This window comes from Tachysurus fulvidraco, chromosome 18 (assembly GCF_022655615.1).
Source record: "Tachysurus fulvidraco isolate hzauxx_2018 chromosome 18, HZAU_PFXX_2.0, whole genome shotgun sequence".
In the NCBI taxonomy this organism is placed as follows: Eukaryota; Metazoa; Chordata; class Actinopteri; order Siluriformes; family Bagridae; genus Tachysurus; species Tachysurus fulvidraco.
In genome coordinates, this window is record NC_062535.1 from 9886898 (window position 1) to 9904808 (window position 17911).

Consider the following 17911-nt stretch of genomic DNA (forward strand, 5'->3'; position numbering starts at 1 on the left):
TGTGTGTATATATAACAGGTGAAAGAGTAGGATTGGAAATGCGAATGATGGTGCCTGTGTCTCGTGAGTGTGTAAATGAAAATAATACCTGCTTTGTGTGTGTGTGTGTGTGTGTGTGTGTGTGGTTGTTGAAACATTTCCAAAACTGTTCCCATGTTGGTGGCCAAATCTTTCATTGTTGGTCTGGAGACGGTGGAATTTACTGTGGCAAATGGACAAAATGGTGTGTGTGTGTGTGTGTGTGTGTGTGTGTGTGTGTGTGTGTGTGTGTGTGTGTGTGTGTGTGTGTGTGTGTGTGTGTGTGTGTGTGTGTGTGTGTGTGTGTGTGTGTGAGAGAGAGAGAGAGAGAGAGAGAAAGAGCTTCCAATATGCTACTGTAGATCTGCCCTGGTTTTAACCCTGTGTTAAGAAAACCCTGAGGTTTTAATCCTCTGTATCTCAATTCACTCACCCTGTTATTTTACAAGAAAACAAATTTCTACATGGAGTAAAGTACAGAATAAAATTTAATGTGGTTTGCCTTTCTAGGAAAACAATAAAAAGTGTTGTGGTGCGAGTACATGTGAGTATAAGCGCGTATACTGTCGGATTGTCTCCTGACAGGAAGCCTTATTAAATGAACTATTAGAGTATAATATGCATTCTGAGATGCTTTTCTGCTCAGCATTTGTAAACATGGGCTAATTGCATCATTGCAGTTCATTCAAACCAAAACTCAACTCAAATAAGATCACAAAATGTGTTTCCAAAGATCACTGTATTTTTTCTGTTGGGTTTTACACCATTCTGTAGTGTACGTATGTTGTATATGATCTCATTGGATTATAACAATGCCCCAGTTCCTAAGTCCTACCCTAAGATTAGCTGATTGAACAATTGCCCCATTGGGCTTTTACACATTACATCATTTGTATAAAAGGTCAGATCTTCCTTGAGTCTGATCTTTTCCAATGAATCATGTATATATCAGCAGTCATTAAATGTGTAAATGCTTTTCTGCTGCGCTCAGTCATATGAAAAAAAGGAATCAAAAATGATGAACACATTTGGGCTTCAGCAATGTAATGAAACTAGTCTTTATATACACGCAGAGGCATGAGTCACCTCATAATGTAGACGTTTAATGTCCCCATCATCCATTTGTGAAGATGGCAGACTTCAGAGGAAAAGAGCGGAGAGAGGACGAGAATGAGTGGAGGATAAACTTCATAGCCTCGCCTTATTACTCACACTTTTAGTGTGAAGTACTTGAAAAATTTTCTTTTATTTCTTCTCTCCAACAGACTCTTGGTGTCAGGAGAGTCAGTCTACGTGGGATGGAAATTTAGGCCGGATTCGGTGAAAGAAAAAATAAATAAACAAGTATCGCAAAGTCATGCTTTTGACACCAAACCCCCCTCCAAAACAAGCTATTTGCAAAACCTACATGCCAAACCTCAAACAACGCTGCAACCAATCCGACAGTTTGCGACACATCCTATAATTTGTGTTTACGCTGCGTGAGAATTGCTCTGCTGAGATAGTGTTCGCAATAACCTGAGCATGATATTGCATTCTGAAATGTGCCATGAGGTGTGTAACCTACCAATAGAAGCGGTTGGGGGTCACTCGCTCGTGAACGAGATGCCACTTCCGTCCAAAGTCAAACGAGCTGTACAGCTGAGAGAAAGAAAGAAAGAGGGAGAGTGAGGGAAGGAAAGAGAAAGGAGAAAGCAGTGATCATTAAAATCCTATCACTAAAGTCTGCATGCTCTGTTCACCAAGAGCGACAGGACGCTAGATTCTTCTCCAGTTCACTGCACATCCTCTGATTAAATCCAATTAGCCGGTGTGATTTAGATTTTATTATAGCAACAGAAAGCTCGAACCAATGGGGTGAGATGGTATATGAAACTCAGGAATTGGGCCATAAAGCACAAACCTTGCAGTTAGTTGTGGGGACATCATTAAAGCCAGGCTGTTCTAATTAATAGACAGATATATACTTTAGCCAGATGGGACAGCTGACATTTCAAAAAATGGCTATAAAAGAAATAAAGGTGATGTGCAGTAAAATAAGTGCTTTGCTGTTTGGATTATAATTAAAGGCAGCGTCCTTTAATAATGCATCTTCATGGCACGTCAAAATGACACTGTTGTTCGGCAAAGTTCGGGCAAGCCGTTTGGAGATTTTTAACCTCTGAGTATTTCAGCTACAAAGCAGAAGAAAGGACATGGATGCAACAAGCTAGCAAGCTGATGTTAGGAATTTTATTTATATTCTCAAAATCTGTGAACTGGCTAGTCAGTGTTCTAGATTATAGTACAAGCTAACATGTCTGTATATATTCTGATCTGAAGAAAACAGCATAACATTTATAGGTAAGAGGTGTTACTGGGTTTACTGCTGAAACTGTGAGCTGCCATGTCGATTTCATGTCACTTGTTGAGCTCGGCTGACTGCCGTGAGCCAGAGAGAGAGGAAGAGAGTAAGGCCTAGCTGACGAAGCTTGCTAGGAACTGACACACACACACACACACACACACACACACACACACACACGGAGCATGATCTTAACCTTGAACGAGCCAAGAACTGCAAACTAGTAAAGAACCCCATTTTTTTTTTGTTTTTGTTTTTTTTGTGCTTGAAAGTGCACTACAAGAAGCTGCTAAAAAAACAGCTAGCCTGGAGCTCTGCTGAAATTTGACCTGCATCCAAAGACTTTCTCTTTACTCATACACACCGGGCTTTACGCACTGCAGTTTGACAACGCTAACAATTACTTAGTTATTAAATAAAAGAATGCATTTTTTCCTGTGATAACGTAAGTAACATCGCGGAACATCCATCAACAGCCTATTGAAGTTAAAGGCAAAAAATGCAACTTGTTAGAATAGAATAAGCCTTTATTTTGTGACATATACATTACAGCACAGTGAAATGTTTTCTTTACATATCCTAATGTTGGAGGTTGGGGTCAGGGCACAGGGTCAGCCATGATGCAGCACTCCACTTGAGCAGCACTCCACTTTAAAAATAAAAAATACCAATACAAGGCACTGACCCTGGACATTCCTTCCAAAAATGCTAAATCCATGTCTCATTACAGCCACCCGGTTGTATTAAATATATACTGTATAGTTGGTACAAGTCCCTGTGTAAGCAGTTACTATAGAAATAAGCACACTAATATATGATGATTACTCCCTGTGATGTATGAACAGTGTTCTGCTTTAATCATGTTATAAGCTGAGGATAACTGCTTAACTCACTTTATCTGCTTAACTCACTTTGCTCTAGAGTATTGTGATTTTGTTATATTCTATAGCATTGTTGGTTTTATAGAGTTGGTCTTTGCTTCTTTCATGCCCCTTTTCCACCAAGGCAGTTTGAGTGCTGGTTCGGAGAAAGAGCCTAATTTGGAACCAGTTCTTTCTTTTTGGACACCCAAAGCACCGGCTCTAAACCAGGAAAAGTGGCTCTTAAGTAGCACCAAAACGTTGCTGGTCTAGACTTAAGAACCACTTGCGTCAGGGGCTGGGGGCAGGGCTGGGGACGGGGTTACTGTTAGCGCCTTTGTTAATGTACCTTAAGTATACCAATATTTAATACACTTTTACTTTACCGCAATATGATCAATTATCAGCACAGTAGGTAGCTACATGCTAAGGTTACCTTTTTTCTGTTTTAACGATAAAATAATGTTATGTACTTTCTCGATTGCAACCTCCGTATACACAAATTACATAGAGCTGCATGTACATGTGGATTCACCGCGTTTGGATGCCAATGTAGGTTTACAAAGCCATGAGCATTAACAGAAAAGCAACATCCGCCATTGTTGATGATGTGTTTGTGTTTGCCACTGCTGCGCTAACGTTGCTGGGAAAGATGACACGTATACAGTGATGTAACACTTTGCACTGTGGTGTCTCTCTAGCCCATGGAAAGGCAAACTGGTTCTTAGAAGGCTCACCTGTGGAACCAACTTTGAACCAGCACCAGCACTAGCTCTGAACCAGCACCTGGGTTCTTTTTGGTGGAAAAGGGGCATTGATTATTCAGGAGTAGTTTCAGTCTCCCTTTAGGTGTGTATTGTGGGCAGGGCTTACTCATTTAAATTAAAGGTTCTATAGCGGTTTGTAAGTATCCCTTTAACCCATTGTAAATAAGTGTCTAGTACTGCTTCTGATATATTCTACCAAACTATACTTTAATCTCACTCTTGGTTGACTGTAGATATGTGCCTCAAACCCATCTCTGTAGTCACCTCTTACCATCCTAGGTGCTCTCGTCTACTGAGCAGAAGTCTGATTTCCAGTAACCTCATCTACCCTCCTCTGTTGTGTGAGTCTCAAACAGTAATGGTAGGTGGGTTCTGGAATTGCCAGTCTGCCGTAAGGAAAGCTGATTTTATCTCAGCTTTAGCTTCCCACTATTCCTTTGATTCTCCTGCGCTAACTGAGACCTGGATATCCCCACAGAAGACTGCTACACCATCTGCTCTATCCTCTGCCTATGCTTTCTCTCACTCACCATGAGAAACAGGCAGGGGTGGTGGTACAGGTCCACTGTGTTCACTGTAGTCCCCTTCTTCTGTAGCTTCTGTCACTCTTTCATCTCTTCCTGATCCTGAGTCATTTTCCTCACTAATCTTGAACTCTGCCACTCTCAGATCTTGACTCTTACCATACACTCCTGGCCAAGTTATCCTCAGATGAGTCTTCTGCCAAGACTTCCTTCTACAAGAAAAAAACAACATCGTCTTTTCTTTACTCAACCACCCGGCTCCACCTGCTTCATCCTCCCTGACTGCAGAAGACTTTGTTACTTCTTACCATGAGAAGATGGAGAAAATCTGCAGGACCTTCATTTCTGCACCTACTGTACATCTCACAGTCAGGATTCCTCTACTCCCTCATTGTTACATTTCTTAACTGTAGCAGCAGATGAGATTTTTCTCTTCCGGTCTTGCGATCTTACCACCTGCCCATTGGATCCATTCCCTTCCACTATGCTCCAAACCATCTCGCAAGACCTTCTGCCCTTCATTACCACTATCATCAATGGATCCATAACATCTGGTCATGTACCAAATACCTTCAAGAGAGCCAGGGTTATTTCCTAACAAGGGTTCTCTTACCACTGCTATGCTGATGATACACAACTTATATTCTCTTATATTCTCTCAGATACCACAGCTTCTATTCGGATTTCAGCATGTCTGGCAGACATATCATTGTGCATGATGGCTCACCAGTTGAAGCTCAATCCTAGCAAAACTGAACTGATAATCATCCCAGGTGATTCATCCCCAGGTCATGATCTTGCAATATCCCTGCATAACGATCTGATCTCCTCTTCAGTCACAGCTCGCAACCTTGGGGTAACCATGGACACTTATCTGTACTTTTCCTCGCATGTTGCTAATGTGAAACGTCTGGCAAGATTGGACTACTGAAACTCACTGCTGGCAGGTCTACAGTACCTATGAACGCAATTCATCCTCTGCAAATGATCCAAAATGCAGCTGCATGACTTGTTTTCAACCTGCCTAAGTTCTCGCATACCACCCCACTGCTGCGATCTTTCCACTGGCTTCTGGTAGCTGCCGGCATCAGATTCAAAACACTGATGCTTGCCTACAAAACCACAAATGGACCAGCTCCCTCTTACCTCAAAGCCCTCATCACTCCTTGCACTGCACCTTGCACCCTCGAGCTACCAGCACTGCTCGACTGGTCCAACCATCTCTCCGGGTAAGAGGAAGGTTTACTACAAGACTCTTTTCTTTTCTGGCAACAAGGTGGTGGAATGAACTTCCCCTAAGAGTCCGGACAACTGACTCACTGGCTATTTTCAAACGACGGTTGTAGACCTACTTATTCATGAATCACTTCAACTAGCATTTTCTTCCATATTTGTTGTATGTGTGTATTTAAGAAAAAAATAATAACAATAAAAAAAATTGAACAATGGGGAACAATTGAACAATTTAGGATCAGGGTATCTTATGTTTGTAATCTAGTGAACCAGAGTTAATGTATTCAATGATAGAGACTAAAAAGCACTTTTGTACATCGCTGGATATGGGCATCTGCCAAATGCTGCAAATGTAAATATATTAAGCTCTACCCATAAATCCACAGAAATGAGTCCTTCTTGAATTTATCTGTAACTCAAGACCCCAGTGCCTGTATATGGAGACATCGTTTCTCATTTCTGAATGGTTGTAAAGTGGACATGCTAAGCTACAAGTACACACTGAAATGGACGAGTCTCCAGCGAGATGCACTCTGAAGGATTCTTAATGGATGAGACGAGCCTCCGTTCCAGATTCTGTCCAGGACAACCATGATTTACAGACAAGATTTCTGCCTCACTCCATCCTCTATGAAGGCTGCTTGACTACTTCTTCCCTTTTCCAAAGAGTTAAATTAGGACACCAGCTCTCTTTCTACACAATCTCTAATTAGATAAAGGAATGATTTGTTCTAGCTAGCTGACACCGATGCAACATGTTGTAATGTCTTTATGTAAATATAGAAACGGAGAGGCTTAATCTAAAGCTTTAACAACATGCAGCCGTGGAATAATTGCAAAGCAAACTATTAAACCAAGAACACCGAAGCAGCACTTTACACACTCCTGAAGTCCGGGTCTTCATGTACAAGCACCCGGGAAATAAAATTAGTGAGGATGTGTAGAGTTTGAACTTGTTCATTCGTTGGGTGACTGATAATATACCACAGTGTTTTCAGCGATGGAATATGACTTGTTGGAAATAGTTATTTCATTTTGTCTAACAGCACAACACATTTATATAGAGATTTATTTTTATACTATTTTTTATATTACTTATAAAAGAAATGTATTAACAAGTGTAAAGTATATGTGCATTATTAAGAGTAAATAAATTATGTATTCTATATATATATATTTTTTTTTAGATTTTTGCAAAACAGAACCAACACAGTTTGTTAGAATATATTGTATGCAGCAACAACAAGCAACAGCAGCAAAATACCTCTATGGGAAAGGTTGTGGTTTGCCAAATCAGTGTTCAGACTACATTACCCATCAGCCCCTGCATGTTTCCTTGTCACATGTCTCACTACTCACTCCTGTTTCTCCTTCATTTGTAGTATTTTAGTTTATGTGTACTTTTTTGTCATGATTCTGTCTTGTGGTTTGCACTGTGACTACAGTAATTATGAACTCAAGTGAGTTCATAAGCTGAGGTTTAGGAACTGTCAGAATTCACACACCATGCTAACAATGCATTTGTACCTCCAGTTTATTGGAGTTTGCTTAAAATAAGAGGAAAAATGAAATAATAATAATGTTTAAAAATTTTATTTTGTAAATTAGGATTATTATTTTACTGTATAATAATAATAATAATAATAATAATATGTGTTTTATATTATTATTATTATTATTATTATTATTATTATTATTATTATTATTATTATTATTATTATTATTATTATGTGCAATAATTTGTAATTTCATCCACACCAACTTCAGGTCAGTCACCTACAGGTCAGTTATGAAGATAAGGAAAAACACAGAAGCTTATATTGCAGTTGTATAACACCCTTAATGTGCTTTTTTTTCTTCTTCTTCTTATTATTATTATTCTAATTATTATTATTATTTCATTATTATTATTTTTTTTTTACAATTCTACAGTAACATGTTTTCCACTACCAACCTCACAAAAAAGAAAAGAAGATATGTTCGTTGAAATGAGTGAGCCTAGCAAGGGACCGATAAAACAGCTTGGTTCACAGATGTTTGTTTGTTTTTGTATTTTAATTAATAAATTAATTGATAATTGGAATTGCAGCATTATATAAGGAATAAAACACTTCTTGATGTACTGGAATATTATCCGGTTCCCATTAGGCTGCATCCCAACCACTCATTCCACCATGTGATTTAAGTTAAACGAATGTAATCTACATACAAATAAGTCTATATTAACTATTAAATAAAGTAACTGTGTCTTTGCGTAATAAGATACTGAGATATGTTATGTGACGTTAAAGTACACAAACTAGCATGAAAGCTAACGTGACCCATCCATGTTGCGTTACACCCAACCTAATTTCTAGCTCTCTAATTGGCTTTCCGCATGCCCAGGCACAATTAATGACGGAGGCCTGTTTCTTTTCCTATTACGCTGATTGATGTTACTCTGTCTCCCTTCGGTACGCTCTGTGTGTGCTGTAATTTTAGTCACGCAGTGAGGAGGCACAGACTGAGCTCAGCTTTGGCCTATTTAATCACTGGATACAGATTATTATAAATGGCTTCTCCGATTATAGCGGGTTCCACTGGAGGTATATCCATCACCCTCAGGCTAGCAAACAGGTGTTGGGTGAAACTTCAGGAGCGATTAGCAGCTAACATCGTTCCAGTTACTATTTGAAAGTACTGAAGCTCTAAAGCAATAAAAGGCACCAGGTTTCTTCTTGCCAACGGGAAATGAGGTAGAATAGATAAAACACAGGGATTATATAATGCATATAAAGTATGATTGTTACCAAAAGTGACAACTTGGACAAATATATCAGCATGTTTGCTTAGGAAAGGACTTTTTTCTAACCCCTTTCCTCCCCGGGAAAATATCGAGCAAGATCAAATGATGGGTCCCATTACTATCACGTCCTTTGCTTAATCAATTGTTTTGGCTCTCATGTTTAATGCAATCCATCCAGATTTGAAGCAAGCTGACTGAAAGTCCAGAGCTCATCTATCCTCTGTCACAGTTGATGCTCTTGGACCGCAGGGGCGCTTATAAGCACTATGTTGATGTATCAGAGCACTGGGCGAGCTCAACCTGCAGGCAATTCATCAGCCCAATGACGTGCTCAATTTTAAAAGCTTTAGGGCTGTCACAAAGTGAGCTTCATAGCTTCCCCACTTACATCAATAAATCACCAGTCGGAGGCAAGGACCCACTGCCAGCATTAGGCAAGTACCAACAGAGAGGGAAAGGAAGGCCTGCTAATGGCTGCTGTGGGACAAAGACGGATTTTAGTAATGGATTTATAATGGAAAATGTATAGTATACAGTGCACGTTTGCATAGCTGTACGCTTTGAAAGAAAAAAAGGATTTAGAAGTTCTTCACCGTGAATTAGTAGTATAAGAATTGACCGATCGTGTGCCGAGAGGTCACAGACTTACAGTGACGTGCTTTCTTGTGGCCTATTAAGGGCTTGATAATTAAATAATTTAGTTGTTTACTTGTCAGATGATTTTTTTTTTTTCAAGGGGAAAAATAATGCTTAACTGCATTGCAAAGTGATTGGCATAACCTTCTGTACAGGCCCTTAATGTACTGTTTTTAATGTGGAATTCACAAATGAGGCAAGGATGCATGGTTTATTATGATGAAAAATTGTGAAGAAGTGCAGAAAACCTGTTTTGGAGATCTCTCCAACATCCCATGGTCAAGATTAAGAAATCAAATATGGCGTGCTTAAACCTTCAGACTCACTTCCATTCTTAGGAAATGATCGAGCTTTCGAGACAGAAGTGACAGAGTGAGGCGAGATTGTGGAATGCACCGAGCAAAACCTTCATGCCTTTTTGCAGAACACATCAATCATGTGCTTATCACTGCATCAAGCTGCCTATCCACATCCACCAATATTAAAAAAAAAAAAAAATGATACATAGTTGAAGTCTTTTTGTCAATGCCAAATACATGGATTAATGGCTCTTTTAGCATGGTTCATGCTAATCAGGTCTGATTTCACTAACAAACATCATTTTCTTGCCATCGGCAAACACAAGACTGCTGCTGCTCCAGTAGCTGTTGGTGTTCCACAGGGACCAGGTTCTTGGCCTGATCCTTATCTTTATATTCAAAATATCCTTGGGTTATAATATTACGCAAAATCACGATCTCCATTTTTGTTGTTGGGGTGATGTCTTTATTAGCATAAAATCTAGCACCTTCAAGCCACTTTTTATTTGAAAAATTACCTTTTTTATTCATTAACTACACTTTGGGGCCGTGGTGGCCAAAGCTGTTAAGGCTCTGAGTTGCTGATGGGAAGATTGTGGTCCAAGCCCCAGCACTACCAAGCTGCCACTGTTGGGCCCAGAACTTTAACCCTGCTCCAGGGGTGCTGTATCATGGCTCAACCAATGTGAAGAAAGAGCATATCCCAATATATATATCATATATATCAAATCTTCTATCTAGAAGTACCCATCCCGAGGCATCCAGACATTGTACCAGCTCCCAACGTCCTCTGTGGGACGAAGCCTTTGGACGTCCACTGAGCCGAGGCCGACTCTAAGAATCCTGAGACATCTCCAGGTAGACTCTGTGATACTAAGGAGATCTGAAGTCCATGATCCTTACACCAATACAACATTTATCTGACTGTATATTACAATCACACCCCCAGTGTCACCCATATGAGGATGGGTCCCCCTTGAGTCCGGTTCCTCTCAAGGTTTCTTCCTTTACCAATTTAAGGGAGTTTTTCCTTGCCACTGCTGCCTGAGTCACCTCAGACTTGCTCATAGGGGGATAAATACATACACATTGTGAACTATATATATATATCTAATAATAATCTTGAATTTTTTATTCTGTTAATTCTTTTTCTTTTATTATTCGTTATTTCTTTTATCATTCCTTATGTTTACCTTCTGCTCTATGTTTATGTTCTGTAAAGCTGCTTTGAGACAATGTCTATTGTAAAAAGCGCTATACAAATAAAATTTAATTGAATTGAATCTAAACACAAACTTTTGGAAACATTTGTATATTCAGAATATGAATAAACACCTCGTTAGCACATTTGCCTTAAATCTCAGAGTAACCCGGTTTCTTCCAAACACATGCATTGTAGGCTGACTGGAATATCTAAACCCTCCATAGTATATGAAGGAGTGTGTGATTGTGCCCTGTGATTGGTTGTAACCCTATTCACATGTACCAGGTATGACCTTGGCACCTGTATTAGGCTCAAGGTTCCCTGTGATCCTGTGTAGGTAAAGAAAATGAATGACTGGCTGGACAAATTTCCTAAAACCGATAAGGTAAAAACCATTTTCTCACTCAGCTTGAACTCTCAAGTTTTCACCCAGGACCAATTCTAGACTAGTCTATGAATTCTCCCTGAAACGTGGATTGTTAATATGATTCCTTACACATCTTTTTTTTTTTTTGCCATTTCATTTTAATATAATTTTCCTTTGGACCACTTAAATGGATGGTCACATAAGTACACTGCTGCAGTCATATGAATATACATCTATCAGTAAAGTTTCCCTCTCCCGTGCTGCCAATGAGTTTGAAACTTGAAGCAGGAAGTAATAAGGAAAGCTGAACCAAACCCAGCATAGTTTTCACTACTGATGTAGGTCACACCTTGCTTATGATGATATGAGCCCCTAGGTATACTCTGGAATGTTCCAAAGCTCAACAACTGCCATCACACTTCAACATGCAACTGGAATTTGTCCAGAAAAAGAAAACGCAAGTGTGAAAATGACTTTTTATGAATATGGAAGGTCAATTTATGGCTGGTTTTAAGTAAATGTTTGGTGTAAATCACATCTGAAATTACACAATTCATTAAATACACATAAACCTTTATTAGTATCACTCTGTAGGTGATTATCCGTTCTTTAAGCAGCATGTCTCTGGTGTATCTTTTATATAAACCTTCTAGAAAAAATCCCAAATTTAGGAAAATGTTTTGTATCAAATGTCAATAGAGGCCTTAGGTCTTTTTTATTTTTTATTTCTATATGATGATCCATGCTTTCTTTAGTAAAATAGAAAAAGGCACACAAACACAAACTATATGTTGTAGATATATGTTTTTAATATTTCTGCATGAAAGACTTTATAGATTTATTTATTGCCCCAACTAAAAGTCCAAGCGTGTACTCTGCCACTTCCTGAACACAAAAGATGCTAATGTTGGTCCATGTTGTTTTAACTACTAATTTTTAGTAGTTAAATGCTAAAATGTTACAAGGTCATCTCATATCTTTGTTTACTACACTAACATTTTAGCAACAGTTTTTAATTATTATCAATAAGCTGACCTCCATTTTGAACTCTGCATATCTCTGAGTGATTTAGCAAACCCCGATGTTTACATTTAATTGTCTAGACTTTTGACTCCAAAATATTTCAGTATTCACAGCTTGCTCTATGGAGATTATTAGCGCCTATTTTATTTATTTATTTATTTATTTATTTATTTATTTATTTATTTATTTATTTATTTTCTTCACAAACAGCCAGATGAATGGCGAAACATGGTGAAGTGATTACAGCCTGTTGTTTGCTCTAAACCATTCATTAGCATTCAATTACCACCACAACACTGACGTTTACTAAAAGATGTGGACACTTAATCTGGGAGACGGCTACGGTTAATGCTGTTGATTCAGCAGAACATATTTGGTTTAAACAGATAATGGAAAGGCATCAGTTACGATAATGTACTATAATGGCTACTAGGCTTTATTAGATTAATTAAACTGCATTATAGTTTATGCTACATTCTGTAAATGAGCCACTGAGTGATTAGATTCAGGTGTCGGATTAATGCTTAGTTAGAAACGAAATGAAAAGAGACATTAAAGTCATCCAAATAGATTTTTTTCCCACGTTTTAAAACAATAATTGGAAAGGGCATGCGTTTTATATATATATATTTATATATAAAAATTGTGATGTACTTATCGGTGCTGGTGTGCTTAATACGAGAGAGAAAGAGAGAAATAGAATTATGGAAATGAGTAACCAAGCACTATTGTTCCACTGTCCCAGGCCATTACCATAACTCAGTTTTATGCCATCTAATTAAGTTAGCCATAAATTCCTGATGCGTTTATGGACAGCGTTGTAAATCATTTTGACTTGTACGCAGCCACATGAGAGCTGTAGCAATAGAAGGTTTCCTTTTTAGCTACGTTTTGGCTAGCAAGATCAATGCCCCCTGTTGATGACTAGTCTGGAACAAAAAGCCATAAAAATACTTTCAACTGATCAGTTGGATGCCGTTTATGTCTTGTTGATATTATATGAATATGCATGAATACATATGTGTACATGTTTCAGATGAACAATTTAAAACATTAATTAAATGATTTTTTTTCACAATATTATTTAGAATGTTCCTTGAAATATAATTCTAAAAACAAACTTAAACAAACAAACAAACAAACAAACAAAGTATTCATTCAGTCATATTAGTTGTTTCTGTGTAATAAAAAAATTTGTAGCTAGAAATTAGTGATTTGTTTGAGAGCTTTAAAGACTCACTATTAATATATTTTTTTATAGTTTAATTATGTGGAAATAAGCTTCTTGTAAAATACCTAGAGAGAAAGAGATGGTAGAGAGAGACAGACTCTTTATCAGTCCAATTCTATTGAAACTGCTACTTTCATTATTTACCTTGCCCAGTCACGGAAGAGTTAAATCTCAGTGCTGGTCCTGAGCCCGGACCATAAAAATGGGAGGAAGTGCATCCAGCATGAAACCTTTTCCAAATCTAATACACGGGGCATGTGATCCACTGTGGCGATCCTGAACAGGGAGTAGCCAAAGAGGGAAAAAAGAACAATTCTGTCATTTGTTTGCAGCGATTTATTTATTTATTTATTTATTTGTAGACGTGACTATATATTTTTTTAATGTTTTAAAATATACTGATTGTGTATTTGTTGATGCTTTGGCAAAACTGTCCTACAACACAGTCATGCAAATGAAGCTCATTAGAATTTTGTAGAGAGAGAAAAAGAGAGAGAGACATAATTGAAGCATGGCTCCAGATAGAAACCATCTGTAAAAGCATTGGAGTGAGAAATTCATTGATAAAAGAACTGGACCAGAGTCTGGACTTAACAGTAAAGGTAAACTCCAGGCCAACATGTTTCAAAACCTCCAGGCTGGGACCAGCTGAATATAGGATGCGCTTAGTGAGGCGAGATGAGAGAAAAATCACAAAACACTCCAGAAAGAAGAGAGTTACAAATTTAAAATGTTCAACCATCTCCAACTGAGTTTCCTCAGAATCAACCCCACAGACGTGAGGTCAGAAAGTTTTTCGAAAAGGAAAGAACTTCATTTTTATAAAGGAATCTTATTTTTATAATGAAAATATTTTCTTCAATACATTATATATTGTATGAATATGTCTGAATATGTGTGAATATAACAGGATATATTTCAAGCCAGAAAACCTGACCTTTTAATTAAAAAACTATTTTTTTTTTTATAATATTCCAGAAAAGACAGCTTTCAAACTCATGGCAACATTCTGTGTTCAATATGCTAAACTCAGTTAACTTTCTTTGCACATAATTTTACCTGTCTTCCAATACCCAGTGTAAATGAAACTTTGTCATTTAACTAATTACATAATAATTAATTAATAAATAACTATAATAATTAAAAATGATAATTATTCATTTGTTTGTTTGTTTATTTGTTTGGTTGTTTGTTTTTAGAGCTTTGAATACACTTAGCATAGCACATACATGCTGCACATCATATCAAGAAATTCAACACATTACAAAAAGGACTTTTGGGGCATTATCAGTTTTCCAATTGTTAGGGATGTAGCACAAGTAAAATGTTTCATCGCACACGTTTATAAAAATGACCTCATTCAGTTCACATAGCTGCTTGTTCATTAAGAGCAATTAATCATCAAATGACATATTAACCATTGATTTATTAATTCCCTCCACATCATGTATTATATTTCTTTATTTATGCCTAATATGAACTTCACTGATTACGGTATTTTTTCTATTTAACAGATTACTGCTGAAAATGTCCTCTGTTTAACACATTGCATGCCAATTAACACGATTGACCGTTTCCACCATGAAGTACGCTGACTTGTAAACACACAGCTCCATCACAGAATAATCCTGTGCATTGACTCATGAACAAACCTTATGTAGGTTTAGGCTTAGGTATTATATTTAATATATGTATATTGCTTATTGTTCAGGTTATGTGTACAGACTTCACAGTTGATACAATTGCAATTATTTGTAATGTGACACATTTACCTCTGAGTGATTGATTCCTGATAAGGGTTTGTTTCTTGAGGGGCTGAGAGTTTGATTACTGCTAAGGGTTTGATTCCTGAGGGGCTGACGGTTTAATTCCCAGTATCCTCCCCTAGTCCAAAGTCATATTTTGGAGGCTGATTGGCATCTCTAAATTGCCTGGGTGTGAGTACAGAATGTATGTGTGTGATTGTGCACTCCAGTAGGTTTTTATCCCATCCAGATTGTGCCACAGCTTGTCACCCTGAGTCCCCTCCCAGTATCCTGTATCCTTGGGTAAGATAAGTAGTATATGAAAATAGATAGGTGTGTTGATGGATAGATGGGTGTGTACCCACCCCCGATTATTTCAAATGGATCTATTGAATCTGTTTTTCTAGTTAGAATGTGGAATAGTCAAGGTATGGGGGAAAAAACAGTAAGATGGTTAGTAAGAGCATGCTGGCAGACAGTAAAAAAATATAAATTGTTAGCTTTAAAATATTTCAGATAGAATGAGGGCAATTCTACTGTCAACTACACACAACTACACTGGGAAAAGTCTTGCTTTAATTGACCATTAACCCTTTGAAATCATTTTGCTTGAAGCAGTCTCTCACGGCAATTAAGTTACCCACAGGCCCCACAGTGCTGTGTTGTCTTTAACAGCTTAATAAAACAGAAATGAAATCTGTGCCCTGTGATCAAGTGAATTCTTTCGTGACCAGTGCTGAGTGCTTTCATAGCTGCATGTTGCACATCATTTTCCAATTCTATTTGGCTTGATTAAAGTCTGTGATTATACAATCTCAAAGAAACTAAGCCAGACTGATGCAGCATCGCTGAAAAACCTCCCAGATACTGTTGTAGACATCACATCCTTAACACATCATTAAGTCATAAGGAGCACCTGCATCATCTTGCACATTTTTTAGATTAAACAATTTCAACTATCAACTTGTCCATTGGAATAAGGATTAGGAATATAAACATTCTTAAATAGTATTATTTTAAAGATTTTTTTTTATTAATTTATCCCAAAGATTATTGACATTTCCAGCATTTGGCAGACACCCTTATCCAGATCGACAGATTTTTATCTCATTTTTTATTCAAATGAGCAGTTGAGGGTTGCTCAAGGGCCCAGCACTGGCAGCCTGGTAGACATGGTATTTGAACTCACAACCTTCCAATTAGTAGTCCAACACCTTAACCATTTGGCTACCACATCCCTAGATTATTTAAGAAAGCATTAAAGCTGAGATGTAACTTGTTTTTCGATAGAAACAACAACTAGTTGACTATTTTTTTGTATCATGTGGTACTCCCATAAGCTGTAACACATATACACATCATACACATCAAGCACACTGACCCTGACCAGGATAAAGCACTTACCCAAGATAAATGAATGAACGTGACATTGCACGTGATTTACCACTTAAGCAACCTTCCTTTTTGGAGATACATGCATCTAATGCAGTCCTTCACTGATCAGGGTTACAGCTCAGAGACAGCATCTGTTGCTTGGAATTGCAGTTTAAATGGAGCTTATGTTCGGTTGGGCTAAAGGGTTATAAATTGACCTTCTCCACTAACTCGGTGATTCATAGCTGTTTTTAACTTCCCTTTCATTTGGGCTGAGTCAAAATAAACAACTCATGAGGATACAAGTCTCTAATGGCTCTAAAGTAGAACAACACTAGTGGCTGTGGTAGGTTGATGTTTAATACTGAAAGTCAATAAAATGTTTCTTTTGAGTCTCGGGTATGTCTGACTGGACCTTTGTTCATGTCTATACTTACATACAAGAGTTTTAAAAGAATTTTAAAAAAATTTATGTAAGATAAAGCTTTACATACAGGATCAGAAATCCTTATACGTACAAAGAGGCACTGAAGTCGAACATCCCTATTACATCTCACAAGGCTGCCCTTTATGAGAATTCACCTATCACTGGATAGCAGACATGCCACACATATGGCCTCTCAATATGACTCAGCCAGTGTGGCTGTGTATAAAAAGGTGTTATTTCAGGATTAAACAGATGATCCTTTATGCTCAGCTTTAACGTGCACAAATCCACTGGCTCCTATTAGACATGGAGCATATAACACCCCGTTAATCTCCCCGAACCTCTCCAGCGTGGAAGACTCATCCACACTTATGCAAAGGCTGCAGCTAAAACTGGTGCGTAACGGATAACTTTTTTTTTCCCCTCTTCCCACATTCTTTTGTTGCAAAGAACGTCCCTACAGCTTTTGCGTGTGGAATATTTGCTATGCAAAGATAGTGTGAGAAATAATTAGCAGCATGTATTTGTATCATTAGCAGAGATTAACTGCTACATTGTTTAGATGTTTAGAAGAAGAAAAAGAGTGTTGCGGTGACATGGATGCATTGCTTCGCTGTGTGTTTCTTGGGTACTGACTGAAAAAATACAGTCAGGAAGCGTTATATAGAAAAACAGCCAATGGTTGTTCTTAGTATTTGGATAAGAGTAAACAGTTTTTTTTCCCTTTGCTTTACCTGTCGCTAGATCTGAAAAATAGGAATGTTTTTCATATCCATTTAGGAGATATATACTTGACCCTGAAGCGTCTTCCTGACAAAGCACTGCATGCCACTTGCAATAAACTTGCAGTTACAATTTTCATCATCTATCTTTCTTAAAATCCTTTTTTCCCATAGCACAACATTTCATTTCTGAACCTGCTTTCACAGATCTATAAAACATATAATCCTCTAGGTTTCTGGGCTTATCCAGATGTACTAGTATCTGTTTGGTGCAAGCCATGTCTTGGAAATTAGTAGTGGCGCATGAAAAGGTTATTCTGAGCAAATAAACATCATGCTTAAAAAAAGAAGA

The 17911-nt window shown here is 37.8% G+C and overlaps 1 protein-coding gene across 1 annotated transcript in view; it reads right to left on the reverse strand.

The window, feature by feature from the left end:
- The window catches only part of sorcs3 (sortilin related VPS10 domain containing receptor 3), a 239359-nt gene that overhangs the window by 59675 nt on the left and 161773 nt on the right, over positions 1 to 17911 (reverse strand). Inside the window, exon 5 of the mRNA XM_047803498.1 lies at positions 1586 to 1659. Coding sequence (XP_047659454.1) covers positions 1586 to 1659 — 74 coding nt within the window. The remainder of the gene's footprint in view (positions 1 to 1585; positions 1660 to 17911) is intronic.